This window comes from Cricetulus griseus, chromosome 2 (assembly GCF_003668045.3).
Source record: "Cricetulus griseus strain 17A/GY chromosome 2, alternate assembly CriGri-PICRH-1.0, whole genome shotgun sequence".
Lineage (NCBI taxonomy): Eukaryota > Metazoa > Chordata > Mammalia > Rodentia > Cricetidae > Cricetulus > Cricetulus griseus.
In genome coordinates this window covers 371,262,705-371,280,722 of record NC_048595.1, presented here as the reverse complement: position 1 = coordinate 371,280,722, position 18,018 = coordinate 371,262,705, and the positions used below count along the sequence as shown (strand labels likewise).

The following is an 18,018-nucleotide window of genomic DNA, read 5'->3' as shown; positions in this document are numbered from 1 at the left end:
TTGTGAACAGCAGTAGGGCCTAAGGAAGGTCTTAGCTTTAGAAGAGAAACAGTTATCTAAAGTTTTGTGTTTCCAAAATAGAAACTTTAGCCATTTAGTAATAGCTCTGGGTAACTATCCTTTTGAAGTCAACTTACTGCCAGGTATGGTAGCATGTGCCTGTAATTTCTGTGTTTGAGGTAGGGGCAGAAAGAGCACCAAATGTGAGGCCACCCTGGGGCTATACAGCAAGACCACATCTAGAAAAAAAGGAGAGAGATTAGTGTTATTAGATTAACCATAGATTCTCCAGAGTCATTCAAATGGGTTTGGAGCCCCCAAAGTAGAGCTTTGTTTTCAGCCCTTGTTTTCTTTTCTGTCTCTCCCTTGCTTTCCTCAGAATGTCTACAAATGTACACTGTGTGTGATAGGAAGGACTCACTTCCGTGAAGATTTCATAGGACAGCTCATCAGTCAACAGGAGCTTGGTCAAGAGTTGTGAGAGCTGGCTACACTTGCTGTATGTAGGTGTTGAGCTGTCACAGTAAGCCTGCCAGTAGCACACATGACTGGCACTGTGGTCATGCAGTTGGTCAGTTTGTACAGACTGGGCTGGTTTCCATTTAAGGCCTGTAGAGACTGAGGTCTCCATCTGCCTGAGCCACAACGTCCTGGAGATGTATTTGGGACCATGTACCCCTCATACATGTGTATTCCACACTGATGTGTTGGCAGCTTTTGATGCCCAGGAACCTGCCTTCTCTGCAGGAGTTGGAGGTGGGGAGGGGAGGCCAGGCTCTGGGTCAGGAGAGCCTCTCAGCACATGGACTAGCCTCTGGTCTGGCTGTTGGCTTTTTCAGCTCATCTTCTAGCTCTGTATTATACTTAGAGAGACCACAGGTGAAATGGAAACTGAGATCTGGAATCAGCCTGAGAATTGGCGGCAAAAATACGCTGTGGGGTTCATCTCCCATCTGTCAGCCTGATATCTGACATCTCCAGAGCTGTCCACAGGACAGGGCTGGCATACTCCAGTTGCTGCTGCCTCTGGTCATGAGACCACTTAGACACCTTTCAAGGAACCTAAGCTGAAGTCAGACTCAAGACTTGGCTGTTCCCTTTTATCCTGCTAAGTATCTTGAAACCTCTCCCTTTAATTAGCTTGTTTTCCACTTTCTGTTTTATTGTTGAGTACTAAGCTTGCCCTGGAGACAGCTGTAGTGCACCCGTAGGTGGTGAGCCCCCAGGACCTGCCACCTGCAGGGTGCTGAGGATTAACAGTGAGAGTCTGAACAGAGGTCAGAAGCAGAGCCCAGCCCAGGCCACCCAATGCCCTGCAGCTACTACAACTTCTTCTTCTTCTTTTTTTTTTTTTGTAAAACTGCTTCTTTGTCAGCTTTCACTTCTTGTGTAGGCAGGGCAAGAGCTAATATTTATCCTGCAAAAAAATCTTAAAAATGCTGGCGTGGGGAGCACTTTCTAGAGGACTTTATTAATCGTTGAAAGGCAGTTACTGACTTGAGAAACTGAGGCGATTTTGCTTGAACTCAACTTTTGATTCAATAGTTTTGTTAACAGATGAAATTGTTTTGGTTTTTCTTGTAAAGGCTTCTTTTTCATGTGAGTATTGTCTGTTGTGGGCAAGCTTTGACTATATACTTAGGCCCTAGAACTGGACTTGGACTTGGTGTACTGGGTGCTTTTGCAATGTACATATCCAGCCTCTCTCTCTCTCTCTCTCTCTCTCTCTCTCTCTCTCTCTCTCTCTCCCTCTCTCCCTCCCTCCCTCCCTCAAAAAGATTTATTTTTGTTTAATGTACATTGATGTATTGCCTGCATGTATGTAGACCCCCCCTGGAACTGGAGTTACAGACACTTGTAAGCTGCCATGTGGATGCTGGGAATAGAACCCAGGTCCTCTGGAAGAGCTGCCAGTGCCCTTAACCACTGAGCCATCTCTCCAGCCCCCAGGCATGTTCTTTTATAATTGACAGGCTTTTCAGAAACGCAGACTTTTATACCCCCCAACTTTATATGAGCTGTCACTTTAAAACCGGGGTGAACTTCCTTCCCACTGTGAGTATTGTGTAGATGACCATAGCTCTGAAGGATGAGTTTTGGTCTTGAACTCCTTAAAAATGAAACTCTGGTAAAGTTATTTTGCAGTAAAACTAGCCACAGCTGGCTTTCCTCTAGAGCCTGCCCTTCACATGGCAGTGCCCTTGACTTTCCAAGTGGGTGGATGTGAGGCCAGGAAATGCCTCCTGGTGAAGCAGGAGGGAGGCAGGGGCTTGGCATCTGCAGGGCTTCCACTTTCAGCAGCTTCTACTTTCTCTAGGCGTGCTCAGAACAGAATGAGTCGGGTGGGGATGGGGTTTGAGAGATGGAGTCCCTTCCCAAGAGCAAGGAGGGGATGCCAATAATTGTATATGGGGAGCTGAGAGCTGGAGTAAGGAAGTCTATAGTGAGGCTCAGAGACCAGGGAGCTGAGGACAGTGGTGGCTGTCCTGGAGGCTGGAACCTCTCCCCCACACCTCTCCCGTTCTCTTTAATGTTTTGGCATTGGGGTGTGCCAGGTTCTGGGCTGAGCTGTGTCAGTGGACTCACTTGGCCTTTGTGGGTGGGTCTCTAGCCCATTAAGACCTTGTTAAGGCCCTAGGACTTCCTCTTTGGTCAGCTGACTCCATTTTCTTGTAAGCCTATAGTTCCTCTCCATTCTTCTGGGCTGTGGCCAGTACTCTGAGCTGCTTTTCTATTACTGGAGGCAGTATACACAGCCGGCTCCTATCTATCCCCTTGTGCGTTCAGCCTCCTGTTGGGCTGAACTATGTGGAGTGCAATAGGGTACTGCCTTTTCATTAACGTGACTACCCCATTGCTGTCTAGCTGTTGGAACTCTACTCATCTTTTTGGTATAGCACCTACTGCCCAGGATGGCAGCATTGAGTGAGCTATAAAGGTGTGTCAGAGGACATTATAGAATTAGCTGATAAGGCACAGAAGTTTGCAATTAAACAGAAACTTTCAAGTGAATTTCCATTTGTTTGCATTGAAGACAAAATACAGACCACTTTACACATATTCATTCTGGCATGGTAGACTATAGAATCTGTTGATTTGTACTTATAGTAGATTTACATGTGGCATTTACATGTGCACAAGGCATTTACAGGAAGCACATATAGTGCATACAAGTATGAGAAAACATGCCCAGTGCAGTGTGTGTCTCCTTCTCTTGGCAAAAAGTTTTGTGCTTCAGCTTCATGTCTAGGACAGAGTAGCAAGAATTGTTCCTTATGGGACAATCAGCCCTTAAGCATCTGATGTGAAGGATTCTACAACAGTCTTAGACATGGCTGCTAGTCTTCCAGAATGGCTAAATAAATGTTTTGTGCGCATTTGGATCTGCATACTCAGTCCTGCATGCTAGGTATGGCATGCATTATGTGCCTGTGCCCGAGCCATTCTGCCTTAGCACCTGCACGCACCTGGATTGCAGGTGGTTGTGTTCTAGTCTTACTCAAGACAGCATTATCCTGCTGGCTTCCAGACCAGAACTTGGTGTTGTATGGGCCTTGGCCAATGATACCACAAATGACTGAGTGGAAAAGGGGCTGTACATTTGAAACCCAGTTGGGCCTTTGTTTGGCCTGGAGGAGAACTGTGGGAGTAAAGCTGCTCCCCATCTTAGAATCTTGATACGAGGTCCAGGTTGCTCTTAACGTAAGAACTTCTTGCCTTTTTCATGAGTCCTAGGACTGCTGTATGCCTTCCATGCCTGGCTTGTGTAGAGCTTCTTGACTCACACAGACCCATGAGAAGCAGGCTCAGGGTTCTTGTCAACTCTAGCTTGCAGAGAGGAGTAGGGCAGTTTCTCTGCAGTGGGCTTAGAGTCCTGTGTATAGGCTGACCATGGATTCTTCATCAGGGTAGGGTGTTGTGGGAGATTTTGTTAAGTAAACCAGCAGTGATGGAGCAGGTTGCTTGTGTGCACTCAGTTTGATTGAGACAGATAGGGAGCAAAACCCATAGATTCTTGATGATCAGCCTTGTGGAGGAAGGGGAGGCCCAGTGAGTGCTCTCCCCTAAACACTGGGGATGAGCTGCTATAGTTTTGAGTAGGGCTTTGGAACGTTCATCTTAATGTTGATGGGCTGGGCATGGCTTCCTTGGTATGTTTTGTTAATCAGCTTCAAATCTTTACCAGCTGAGTGGACCTACCACTATCCCATTCCATAGGCACTTTTTTAGAGCCACCACTCCCCCAGCTGAAGGAGCCACTGAACAGCAGGTTGTGTATCTGGGCCTTGGAGCACGTTTGTGTAGACAAGCAGAAAGTCTGTCTTCAGAAATAGCTTAGTTTTGTTTTTAGCTTAAGTTAGTTCCTAAAACAGCTTACAGAACATGGCTATGACCCACAGAAGCAGTGCTGTTCTTCTTTGTGTGTGGTGCCAGTGATCCAGTGAGATGCCTTGTGTGTGTTGGCAAGTGACCTGTCCTGAGCTGTATCCCAGTCTGAAATAATGCCTTTGGCTGTGTGCTCATACGTTAAAGAAAGACTTCATACCTAGAAGGAATGCTTCTTGTCAAAAGACAGCAATGGACAGCATGATTTTGTGTGTGGATGTACTACTTTGTAGTTACTTTGTCTCTGCACACCGGAGGTTTCTTAGAGTAAAACCCCAGTGGCTTTGTTTCTTTGGATGTGATGGGCACTGAGTGATAGCCCTGGTCTGTAATGCTGTGGCTATGTCCTGACCGGGCTTGCCATCTTAGCAGCCATGCAGAGGCTCCAGAGCAGCAGTAGTTAGTTCAAGCCACTATCCGTAGTGCAAAGAAAATGCTAGGTCCTAATGTACCAATTTTTCATCAGAGCCGGCATAGTGTCAAACAGCATTTCCTCAACACAGAAAATGGGGCATTTAGGGGACATTGCCCTTTCCTGCCATGCCGGTTGTCACAAGGTTCCAGCTGTTCCCTGAGTGGAACAGGGAGGGAAAAAAAAAAAAAAAAAAAAAGAGGAAGTGATTGACTAGGCCTCTCCTCTCAGTGAGCAGCATGGGGATCTGTGTGGAAGGGCTTGCCAGGGCCTAACAGGACTCCTCAGAGTGCTAACTCAGAGATCACCTCACAGTTGTATTTGGAGGCTGGACACAGAGCTATGCTGTAAACAGTGCCATGACTCACAGGCCTGTGGTTCCAGGTGAGGAGTTGCTGGGACACTGGTGCTCATCTTGCTGTTGGGTTATTTGGCCATAAAGCCCAAGGCTATAGCCCTGTGTAAGCTTTCTTTATCCTTCAAAATTGAACTTTTGAAAACTAGGTTTCACATTTTTCCAAATACAGCAGTAATCCTTTCTTTCTTTCCCCCCTGTTTTGTTGTTGTTTTTTCTCAAAAGGGTTTCTCTGTGAAACAGCTCTGACTGCCTTGGAACTCCCTTTGTAGACCAGGCTGGCTTTGAACTCACAGAGATCCTTCAGCCTCTGCCTCCCCGGTGCTGGGATTAAAGCCGTGTACCACCACTATCCGGTAGTAATCCTTTCTTATTCCTTCACTCCTATTCCCAGTTTCACTTACTCGTGTCTGCCATCTGCCATTAACCAAGGTCTGAAAATATTAAAAAGAAAATTCCAGGAGTTTTCTTTATAAACTGTATATCCTGAGTAATATGGTGAAGTCTCTGCTGTCCCCTCATGCCCACCTCAGGGTTGAGTCCCTCTGTCCAGAGTTCACAGCTCATAGTCATATCTACCGCTCATAGTCAACAGAGGAAGGCCCTTAACCTATTAAGCCAAGAAGAGTTATGCTGAACTTGCTAAGATCTGTGCAGTCCTGCCCCTATGCTCTCACACAGCATAGAAGCTGCAGCCCTGGGTAAAGTCGTGCACCCAGGACCAATGGGGTGCTTGGGATGTGTCCCTGGAAGGCAGAAGGACTATTTTCTACTGCATGCCTACCCTTTTTAAAAATGTCAGCATGTATGTGATCACGTGGGCTGTCATTTCAGGAAACTCTCACCACTTAAGAGTTGAGCCTCACATCCTCTTTTGTCTAGGCACACATTTGGGATCTGGAAGCTTCTGTTTAGACTTTACAAAGGAGTCTTTACAGTGGCATTACTTAACTGTAACCCTGTCTGTAAGGTCTGTTCTTGATATGTATGTACTGTGAAGAATTTGTAGTTCATTTTCCATGCCATGGACCCTCCTCCCCTTCCTCTCTTCCTTGCCCTGACCCCTGGAGGGTGTGGTGGGCAACACAGATGAGTCTGTTACCATATGGTTTGCACTAGTGAAGTGCTTGGAGGACCTGATCAGTGCTTATCTTGGAACTTGTGTCTAAGACCACCCTTGTGGGTTTTATATTAAAGCTGTAACAACTTCCTTCAGCCAGCTTGCATTCCAGGAGCTTCTCAGTTTAGAAGCTTGCTGCAGTTTCCATGGCAGCCAGAGCTTCATTCTGACTCCAGTGGCCTAAGCCAGCAAATCTCCCAGTGCTAGGAACCTTTAGAAAAAAAAGGAGGAGAAACTTGTCATTGCCAGTTAATTAAAAAACAGATACCTCCTGCTCAGCTGATAGTGCAGATTGAAGAAACACACAGACTCAGGTAAGGAAGCCAAACCCACAGAGAATACACTCTTTGTGGGAAGGGGCTGTCTCCTTTTCAGTGTGATTTTTCACTCAAGTGGGCTTTTGTTATGAGCTTTCTAAGTGTTGGATGCTGGCTTGGTCCCCATGACATTTGGGCAGCATTTTGTTTTAGTTAAAAAAAAAAAATGTTTAAGAAGTCTGGTTACATAGTGTTTTCCACTGGCACAGATTTCTAATCTCAGTACTCAGGGAGGTGAAGGCAGGAAAATCAAGAATTCCAAGTCACCCTTAGCTACTTAGAGAGTTTGAGTCTACCCTAGGCCCTGTGAAACCCTGCTTTAAAAAATAAGCAAACACTCAAAAGCCCAACAACAACAAAAAGATGTTTCCCACCCTTGGAACAGTGAGGCTGGAGAACCAGTGTGGGTCCAGCCAAACTGTAAAACAAAACAACATAACCAGGTGTTTCATTTAAAATCCCAGTGCCTTCTCCCTAATTCTGTTCTGTTTGTTTGAGACAGAATCTTGCTATGTAGTCAGGTAGCCTGGAATTCATGGCAGGCATAAGGCACTATGCCCAGCTCTCTCTTTTGTTGTTGCTATACTCAGTGGGTAGTGTTATCCAGGCTGGCCTCAGGCTGTGGCTCAAGTGGTCCTCCTGCTTCAATCTTCCATGTTGCTGATGTGCATTGCTATGTCCATTGTGCTCATAACATTGTGAAAAATGGAGCAATGGATACTTAAATTCGACTCCATAGTAAATTTTTTTCTGGGGTCCTGGAGAGATGGTTCAGAGGTTAAGAGCACCGACTGCTCTTCCAGAGGTCCTGAGTTCAATTCCCACATGGTGGTTCACAACCATCCATTATGAGATCTGGTGCCCTCGTCTGGTGTGCAGATATACATGGAAGCAGAATGTTGTATACATAATAAATAAAATCTTTAATTTTTTTTTCTTTTTTGGCTGGACATAGTGCCACATGTCTATGATCCCAGAGCTCAGGAGGTAGAGGCAGATCTCTGAGTTCAAGGTCTGCCTGGTCTATATTATAGGTTGTAGGCCAGCCAGGGCTAAACAAACAGACTCTATCAGTAATAGTAATACATATTTACTGTCATGTTAATCACCACTGGGGTTTGCCTGTTTCATTCAGAGACTGAATGGCATTTACTTTTAAGCTGGCTGCTTGTTTGTGTCTGGTGTGGCAGGCAGCTCTGGCAGGTAGGCTGTGCCCAGATGGTTTGGGTAGCCCCACTGAGAAGGGACTGCTGAGCCTTGTGAGCTGCTGACAGAGATCTCCGCAAATAAATGCATGACCTGGGGTGGGCCTTGTGGCATGGCTAGCTTAAAGCAGACAGCTGGAGAGCTGGATGGGCTCTTTGAAGAGCCTTTGGAAGCCAATCCAGACATATGGAGAGAGGCAGAAGCAGGGAGCAGTGTAATGGACGTGCTAGTCTAAGGGATCATTCCAGTTATGATATTGAGAATGGGTCTACAAAGTTGAGAGTAAAGTCACCAGCCATGTTAGGAGCTTCCTGGGTGGTTCAGGTATTAGATAGAAGAGCAGAGGGGTAGGTGTTACAGGATTCTGAGTGAGCTGAAAAGCAGAGTCCAGCAGAGCCCCAATTCTTGGCCATGAGTAATCAGATGGACATATCACTGATCTTAAATGGGTAACTCCACTCAAGATTTTGACCTCAGTATATATTGGGGTTTGTCTTGTTGGTCCACAGCCTGCATGATCACCATCCGTGTGATTTAAAGGTCAGGAAGATCCATGAGAAATTAAGGTTTAATAAGAGGCCAGCTGAGAGAGAGAGAGAGAGAGAGAGAGAGAGAGAGAGAGAGCGAGCTCTCCCACATTTGTGTGTACTTGTACCTCTGTGTGTGTTGGTGAGCTGTGGACTCTTGCACATCTGCATAACCACCTCAGAACTGAGCTGGTTCCCTGCCTGCTGCTTGAGGGACAGGACAGTGCTTGAGGACGGGGAAGCTACTGTTTGCCTCCATATCCGGGACTAGTGCTGGTGATCCAGATGCGACTGCTTTTACTGAGACTTGGTTCTTCGATATCTGGACCAGTCTGTGCTGTACTTCATGTCCCATAGGCCCTGGGAATTTCCAGTAGGTTCACATAGCCCTCTTGGCAATTCTGATTGATGTTTTTACTTTACAGATGGAAAAGTTGCTTCCAGAAATGGTGTGTCAGCCACATCAACATGGGCACCTGTGAGTTGGTAGCATTCATTGTCTACGAGCAGGCCTTAAAGCTTTTCAGCATCCAGTGGTGCTCAGTGGCTGGTAGATTTACTCCTGTGATATGTGAGGATAGTCTGTTGGCTGGGCCAGCTTCATTTCTGGTGCTGAAACAGCTTCATTGGTTTAATTTTAGGTCCTTGGGTCTTTGTGACAGTCATGTTCTCTGTCAGCTCCTGGAGTCATGGTCTTACCTCATGGATGTATGCCCACTAGTTGATTTTTTTTTTCCTAGACAGGGTTTCTCTGTGTAGTTTTGGAGCCTATCCTGGCACTCGCTCTGGAGACCAGGCTGGCCTCGAACTCACAGAGATCCGCCTGCCTCTGCCTCCCGAGTACTGGGATTAAAGGCGTGTGCCACCAACGCCTGGCCCACTAGTTGATTAGACAGGAAGGCAGGAGCAACATTTCAGCCACTAGCAGGCTGTTAGACACTGAGGGATTCACTTGTAGTGGCATTAGGGGGTGGGGTGGCACTAAAGGAAGTACCTTTACTGGTTGTACTTAAGGCGTCCTGACGAGGCAGAGGGACAAGAGGGTTGGATGATGTTCTCCCTGTGCTGCTTCTGCAGACCATGACATGGGTACTCTATTGCTGTGGCTTACTGCAGCTGTAGTGATGGTGGCTCCTGTCACACCTAGGACTGGGATTCCAGGTGTGCACCACCATTCCCCATCTGCATATACAGTTTATGTGGAGGGTGTGGCAGCGTCTCTTGGTGGCTTAAAGAATTCTAGTATCTGTTTGTCTTGAAGTTTATTTTTCATTGCAGTCTTCTTAATTAGTCACTGGTACTGACACACTGATTTCTGCTTCTTCTCTAGTGAGAAGTGGCTCTGTGGGTTCTGTGATTATTTTCTTCTTTTCACTAAATGGGAGACCCTGTAGCCTAGGCTGACTTGTAGCTGTTGTCCTGCCTCAGCTTCCCAAGTGCTGAAATTATAGGCATATATGATCACCCCTGACTAGAGGGAGGGATTTCAAAATTTGTAAGCATTCATTCCCTCCCTCCTCAGTACTGGGAATTAAATGTAGGACCTCCCTCATGCATGCCCAGCACACACTTAGCATTGAGCCAGCTCTCCAGCCCTCTTCTTACTTACTTTTATTGTTCTTCTTGTTGTTTTTCTTTTGGTTTTTCCAAGTCAGGGTTTCTCTATATAACAGCTCTGGCTGTCCTGGAACTCGCTCTGTAGACCAGTCTGGCCTCAAATTCACAGAGATTCATCTGCCTTTGCCTTCTGAGTGCTGGGATTCAAAGTGTCTGCCACCATTGTCTGGCTCCAATTTTTGATTTATTTGTTTGTTTATTTATTTATTTATTTAAGTTTTTGAGATAGGATCTCATGTAGCCCAGGCTGGCTTTGAACTCAATACAAAGCCTAGACCAACCCTGAACTACTCTCTGACACTACTGCGTTTGCAGTGCACATGTTGGGGTTACCAGCATTTGCCACCATGCCTGGCTCTCAACCTGTCTTTAATCAGACTGTTTTCTGGCCATGAGAGTTAAGCTTATCCTCCTGCTTTCTTGATATAGCATTGACTTACTGCTTACATGCTTTCCAGTAAAAGGAAAGCTTTCTGTGTGCTGTAGTTCAATCATACTATGGGATTAGCTGGATTCAGTTGGACTTTTTATGCTCTCGGTCCATACATTGATATTCTCTGTAATCTGCTGCCATTGGTCCAGTTTCTCTGGTTTGTGTTGTCTTTGATCATCTGGAGAGAGGTGCTGGTGGGGACCAGGAGGCTGGATCAGTGAATGTCATCAGGGCTATTTGTGGTCCCATTAGCATCTAGTACCATACTGATCCCTATTAGGTTGCCCCAGCAACCTTCTGGCTTTATGCTGATGTGAAAGAGGCGGCTAGCTACCCTCTCCCCATACTGAACTTTGGACTTTGAATTTTGATCCTTCACTGTAGGGTAGTAATTTAGTAAGGTGCGTTCTCTATACCTTTTGAAGTTTCTAGGCATCCGTGTGCTCTTGGGAGCAGCTGATACAGTTCTTGGGCTGTGCCACAGGGTGGATGGAGTCACCACATTTTTAAGATTTTTTATACATTTAAGTTGAAGAGTACCTCCTATACTCAGTGTTTTGAGGGTGTGGTACCTTAATTTGTGTCTGTTTATACATGTGAACGTGGGTGCTGTGGCAAGCCAGTCACCACTGAGCACTTGTTGGCTGCATGTAGTTAGAACACAGTCTACATGTGTGTGAGCATATGTATGGACCATGGTGGGGGCATCTGTAAGTGCAGCATGCACCACCAGCACTCCTACGCTTTGCCCAGGCATAGCTGGGCATAGCCCTGGAGCTGGGGAAATGGTTCAGAAAGTGAAGTGCTTGCCTCCTACCAGGTTTGCATCTTCAACACCCACAGGTGATCATGGTAACCCATTTACCATCTCAGCTCTTGGAAGGGATCCTTGGCATAAGCTGTCTAGCCAGACCAGACAGATCAGCAAGCTCTGGGTTCAAATGAGAAACTCTGTCTCAATATATACAGTAGAGAGAGATTGAGGAAGAAACCCAAACCCAGTGTCAACCACTGGTTTCCACTTGCATGTGCAACGTGTGCATGCACATACGCATACACACACGTACATACGCATGCATGCACTCCTACCATACACACATACACACACCCCAAAACCTTGAGCCAAACTTGGGGTACCTGGATAGAGCTGCTATCCAGACACTTTTCCACAACAGCTTGAAGGAAGTCACATGTTTTGGCATCAGTCACTCTCACATTAGAAACAGGACAATAGAGGAAGTTGTTGGTTGGAACAATTGTCGTTGCATTTGTCTGAGTACATCTGCAGACTGTAACAAAATTGCCACCAAGTGCACAGCTTGCTGGAGCAGGCTCCAAGGGAAGCATTCTTTGCTATATTGGGAAAAAGCCATCCTGGACATGTCACAGGTCCCTTAATAGAAGACGCTGGAAGAAGCCATAGGTTACTTTTGGTCTTGTTCTCTCCATGTTCTCAGGAGTGCAGAACTGCCTGTGCTATGAGCAGAGGCAGCTGGTCCTTCTGGCCTCAGCTTCTGTATGTCATCATGCTTTTAGCCTGGGTTTCTCAGCTGAAGCTTTTGCATGTGATTACATAGTGTTCAATCTTGTGATGGCGTGGGACAGGCTTCCTTCCAAGGAACAGTTGTCCCGCACAAGGAAATGACTCCATGGACATTGCCTTGGGGATAATGAACCTGCTTTTATGATACTTGATGGTTCTCTCCTGAAATGTGCTGACCTACTGCTGGGTACTTGGCCTTTAGTCAGGAGTCAGAGCTCCACCCTACATCCTTCTTCAAGCTTCTTTCCATTTCTTTTTGGACTCTGAATGAGAGTACCAGATATGGGGTGTGGGGAGCCCACAAAGGAAGGTTTCCACCCTGCAGGGTCTTTGTGTCCAGGAAAGGCACAGCAAGGACTCAAATTCCCAAACAAGAGCTATGCTTGGTTAAGTTCACATGGAGAGAACTAGGTGATATCCAGAGCTGCCTTGTCTCTGGGGAAGTGGATGAGTGAGCCAGTCAGGTGCCTATGGGATTCAAAAGTGTTGTCCTTCAAGTCTGGTAATGATGAGCAGATTGTTAACTTGGCTATTCTTTTTGTCTAAAAAAGCATTAGACAAGTTAAAGTATAAAAAGCCAGTAGCTTCAGTTAGATGGAGGGGGACATGAGTCTGAGTGTGCAAGCAACATTATTAGCTTTTAGATGTCCACTGACCAAGGAAGAATGAATCTTGGCAACAGAGGCAAAGCAGGTGGAGTTTGGAATGGGCCTGAGAAATGTGTAGAGCTATGTAAGAGCACCCAAGGACCTTCACCAAAGGTGCAGCATAGGCTTGAAAGAAAACCAAGGATAAGACTGTGGAGCACAGCAGTTCTCCAAAAGACAAGTTGAATCTGGTCCAGCTTCCAAAAGAACTTTCCCCCCAAAGCTCATCACGCGGCTTTTAAAGTCCATATGCTCGTAAAGTTCTTGGAAATGAACACAGAAGAGTAATTTGGAGAATGCTGGGAAATGCAGAGTGGGAACTGACTCTCAAAAAGGCTGCTGCGAATGAAGGCCTGGCACCCAGCCTTTGATAGCTGCGGCTGTGGAGCAGGGATGCTCCTGTGCTTCTCAGATGTCATCCTTACATATGGCCCCTCTTTTAGAGCAGGGACATGGCATCCCTCAACCCTCCTTCCTTAGCTGCACCCTATAGCTCCTTATGTGCCTGTATATGTCCCTTAATCACCTGGGGTCCCTTTCTCCTGACTGTGATTTCAAAACTGCTTTACTAATGCTGGGCCCTTGGTCTGATCGCCGCCACTCCCTAGGGCTTTGAAGAAGAGATTGGACTATTGGCTGTGCCAGGTGGTACCCTAATGGGGAGCAGATTGTCTTCCACAGTGCCCAGCTATAAATTCATGTTGGTCAAATCCCTGTGTGTTGGTGAAGAAATGCCAACTTGAGTCCATTTTATTCTAGCTGTTAACATGACTTTATTTAAAATCCCAGTTTGGAAAGCTGCTCTGGCTCTTAGATGTTTAGTTAGTGCCTGGCAGTGGTGTGAATGCCATGGGTTGGTAGTGCCTGGGAGTTATTAGTTTACAGACTGGGGCATATTCAGTAGGCCTTGCACTTAGTAACTGCTCCTTAAGGCTGTCTGGAGGATGCTCATGGCATTTGCCTGTGTGAAATATACTTTCTGTTCACCTGGACTACGTGAACAGGTACCCAACCAAGCATACACACTATCTACAAGGATTCCAGAGAGGTCAGGCCTAGGATGCAAGGGCTGGTTGTGACTAACTGGGTGTGGCTTCTCCAGAACTCTGGAATGTGGGGGTGGCCAGGAGAGGTACTGGGCACCCTCCCTGTCACTGCTTTCAGGTGGTACATCATCTTTCATTGAACCACACTGGGCTCCTGATGTGTGGCTAGTTCTGAGGATGCTGGTGTATCATGAGGGGTTGTTAAACTGCTGGCATAGTGTGTCATTCCACTCAGCGCTCAATGTCCTAAATGGGGATGAGTCTGGAAAGGTTGGTGTGGCTTGAGCTGGTGCAGAGCAGCAGGAAGCATAGTAGGGCTGTATGATGTGAGCCCCAGGAAGTATAAGCAGCTATAGTAGGCATTCCTTTTCCCAGAGCTGAAGTGGACTGTATCCCCTTAAAAATGACAACAGCATTCCAGGTGGCACCTGTGTCACACCTGAGCACTATGCCAGCTAAGTCCTGACCTTGCACCAGTCCAAGTCTTTGAGTAGAGAGATCCCAAACATTCCAGAGCCCTACTCGAACCCCCAGTTTGATATCTGTCTCTTGGTGCTTCTATGGTGGTACTTATGCCACCATACATTGCTCTGCCCAGGTAAAGTGAAGGTATCTGTAGCCAGGCCTGGTGCCAGCCCTGACCAGAGCTGCACACTATACTATGCCATGGTTTCCTGGACACTTACTGGGCCTTCTCTTCACTTTAAGCTGCTATGAAACTCCACAACCTGAGAAGTGTAGGGTTGCTGTGGAGGCCTAGCTTAGTTGAGAGTACCACATCTTCAGGGCCAACCTGTGATTTTATGGTTCCCAAATCTGTTTTGTGCAGCCTGGGATAACACATCAGTGGTGGTGGTGGGTTCAGATCAAGTGGGATCTGGAAGCCCAGAAGCTGTTTGGATGGGGCAACAAAGGAACCTACTCTATTGAGAGATTCCTGTCTCCGGGGCATAGGTAGGCACCCTGCAACTTGGTAGTGAGATCCAGCCTGGAGGCTTGATTCTGCTGGGCTGGTCAGCAGGTTTTGCATTTTTAGGGTTTGTTTTTTTGTATTTTTGGGTTTTTTTGTTTGTTTGTTTGTTTTTTAAAGAGAAAGAAAGAAGAAAGAAAATACAGTAGAAGCCATATGTGGCTTTAAAAAAAGCTAGCCACACTTGGGCTGGAGTTGATTCAGATGTGATCATCAAGGGCTCAGACAGTTTAATTTTTTTTTTAATTTTGTGTGAGTGCATATGTGTTCACCTTGTGAGTAGAAATCAGAGGACAGCTTGAAAAGTTATTTCTCTCCTAACACCTTCTGGGTCCCAAGGGTATCAGGCTCAGACATCTTATAGAAGCCAGCATGACTCAACTTCTCATGGCTGGATGCTACATAATGCTACAGGGTGCTGGCAATGTCCCTGGCCAGTAGCTGCTACCCTGTTACATTGTGACTAGAGTGGACTGCCTAGACAGATTTTCACACTCTGTGTTGGATGTTTATTTTTGTCTCGTTTTACTTTTCATTTTGCTTTTTGAGGTAAGGTCTTAGTAGCCCAAGCTTGCTATGTAACCAAGGACAACCTTGAACTCCATACTTCCTGCCTCCACCCTGCATGAGCTGATAATACAGGCAGGTACTACCACGCCTGGTTTCACAGGATTACTGCCTCATCTCTGCTGTTGCTGCAGTAGAGCTAAGACTTAGCTCTGTATTTCAGGCACACAGGTCTCTGAGGATAGTTCAGAAGTGGGTCAAAGGTCACCAAGCTGAGCTGAAGGGCTTGGTGTTTGTAATTATGCTGTTAGAATTGCTTGCAAAATAATTGTTGTTGTCCTGTCCAACACCCAGCTGATCTATTTCAGCTTTACAACTGTATTGACACATGTCCCCAGAGTGTCCCTGTCAGAAACGAGCCAAGAAGTTAAACTATGGGTCCTGTTTTGACAAGGCTGGCAGGTTGACATAAAGATTATGGTTCCTTTTGACAGTGACTGGGCAAAGATTGAGTTCAAGTGTAGCAGAGCTGAAGGTAGGATCAGTTTCCCCACTGCTTATAATATGTGTTGGAAGAGGCTCCTGATGAGATTTTGGAAAGAGGTGTATACGTAGGTATATAATTATGTGTGTTGTCTATAAAGGGTATGTGCACATGATTGACAGTGTCCTCGGAGATAAGAGGTGGTGAATCCCCTGGAGTTCCAGGTAGTTGTAAGGTACCTAACATGGGTAGGAAGGGCTCTTAACCACTAAGCTGTCTCTCCCATCCCTCTAATCCTTGACCAAGGTTTAGATGGCAGAGTGATAAGTGAATAAGAGAGTTCAGATGACAGCTGCAGTGTGGAGTTGCAGTAAAACTGGGGACAGAGAAGCTAGTGTGTAGCTAAGACTGCTGAATCTGTGATGGGGGATAGGGGTTAGGGTAGGTTGGGGGTGGGGTTGGGAAGAGCTGAAAGCCAGTATCCTGGAACTCGCTATGTAGATCAGGCTGGCCTCAAACTCACCTGCCTCCTGATCATGGCTGGGTTTAAAGGTGTGCACCACTATGCCTGGTTTAGGACTCATCTTTACTAAGTAGGTATTACTAGAGATATTTTATCCCAAGCAATCATTGAGAAATTTTTAGTAAGTTATTAGCCTACAGACCCAACTTGATACCCAGTGGGAATGCTGCCCTGCATGATTCAGGGACCCCTTTTTGTAGCCCTTCAGATAGAATCTAGTATCTGGAGGTCTACCTCCCAAAGATGTCAGGGTGTTGGGCACCCCACCTCTCCTCTTGTTGGGGCAGCTAGCATGTGCATGTGTACATGCACATATTGGAGTCAAGCTCTTGCTGTATATTTCAGGCTGGCCTAGAACTCAAGATCCTCCTACCTCTGCCTCCCGCTGCTGGGCTCACACCTGTGTGCCACCACACTGATGCTGGGAACCTTTCTAGAGGGACATGTCCAGTTGTCTCTAAGAATCAATATATTTCTGTGGTGTATGTCTTTGGTCACAGAAACTGGAGTGGAGCAGACTTCAAGACTAGGCAAAGCCCCTTGTGAAGCCACACATAGGCCAGGTGTCTCAGAACTGCTTGAAGTTACAGGGTTTGGCATATGTGTAAAGGCCTCTTTTAACTTTCATTTGATTATCACTCTGTTTGCCAACCTAGACAGGTGGAGGACTACTCCCCAATCTGCTTCGAGGACCCAGCTTAAGGATAGATTTTGAACTTGCGTATTAGGCAGTGGGACTGGTGTCCCTGTCTGTCAAGCCTGCCTTTCATCCCACATTGCAGGCAGTGTCTCTTGAATCCCTCTGTAGTTCTGTCAGCTGCTCTCTCCAGTTTCCCTCTCCTTTCTTTCTGCCCTCTTTTCATGATGCTAGAGGGCCAGAAAGGAAGCCACTGATGACTCCAGCAACAGAAAAACCTGGGTAGAGAGTGAGCTTTTTTTTTCTTCTTCTTTTTTCTGTCTACTTCTCTTCTGATTCCAATTTCTTCAGCTGCCCCAGGTATAAGTCTCATGAGCTCATGTTGAGTGTTGTCATTGGTGGCAGGTGTGGGCAAAGAGGCCACCCCTGACTTCACCTTGCCTTTGCTCTCTTGCAGATCTTCTAGCCGCTCGATGGGGAGTCACAGAGGATCGCCTGTGTGTGTCAGCTCCCCACCTCTCTGTAGCAAGAGAAGTGACTGCAGCGCCTCCACAGTCATGATGATGAAACTGGTATTAACTGAGTGGTCCTTATGGATTTTTAACTCTAATTCACAGTGAGCCAGCAAGCCATATGTTTACAGTCCAACCAAAAACCCTGCTGTGTTGCTGCACATCTCGTGTGAGAAGTTGAGACATCTGTTGGTACAGAGTGGAATACAAGAGTTACTTGTTGGAATGCACTTGCAGCAGAACGAGAAGACGTCTTAATTTATCGTTGGAGAGAAATGATAGTATTATTTATATAGGTAGAATATATATAATATATATATATATATATATATATATATATATATAGTTGGTAATGAAAATGGCTCCGCAGAATGCCGACTCGGAATCTATGCAAGTACAAGAGCTGCCCGTGCCCCTGCCGGACCCTCAGAAACCCAGAGACCCAGAGGCCGAGACCCAAGAGGAGACCATCAGTGAGGGGTCCATAGACAGAATCCCCACACGCCTATGGGTCATGCACGGGGCAGTGATGTTTGGCAGGGAATTCTGTTACGCCATGGAGACAGCACTGGTCACACCCATACTGTTACAGATAGGTAAGTACAGTGCAGCAGGCCTGGCCACTGCTGAGTATGTAGCTCCAGCCACAGATGGTGGAACTTAAGGTCCTGGGGAACCCTGCCATGGGTCCTTGACCTCTGTGACAGTTTCCTCCCATTAACCTGGTTTAGGGGCTTGTTCCTCTGGTCTGGACATTGCATTGCAGATCCTGAGAA

At 46.5% G+C, this 18,018-nt stretch overlaps 1 protein-coding gene across 6 annotated transcripts in view; it reads left to right on the top strand.

Annotated features, from left to right (window-relative positions):
- Positions 1 to 18,018, top strand: part of Slc45a4 (solute carrier family 45 member 4) — a 72,237-nt gene that overhangs the window by 24,461 nt on the left and 29,758 nt on the right. For 5 of the 6 annotated variants that reach the window (XM_035440668.1, XM_035440667.1, XM_035440665.1 and 2 more), the window contains exon 2: positions 17,188 to 17,838. In XM_035440668.1, the coding sequence (XP_035296559.1) occupies positions 17,595 to 17,838 (244 nt within the window). In that variant the 5' untranslated portion in view covers positions 17,188 to 17,594. Of the gene's footprint in view, positions 1 to 17,187; positions 17,839 to 18,018 lie in introns of those variants that run through there. The other variant, XM_027403792.2, reaches the window with a different exon arrangement.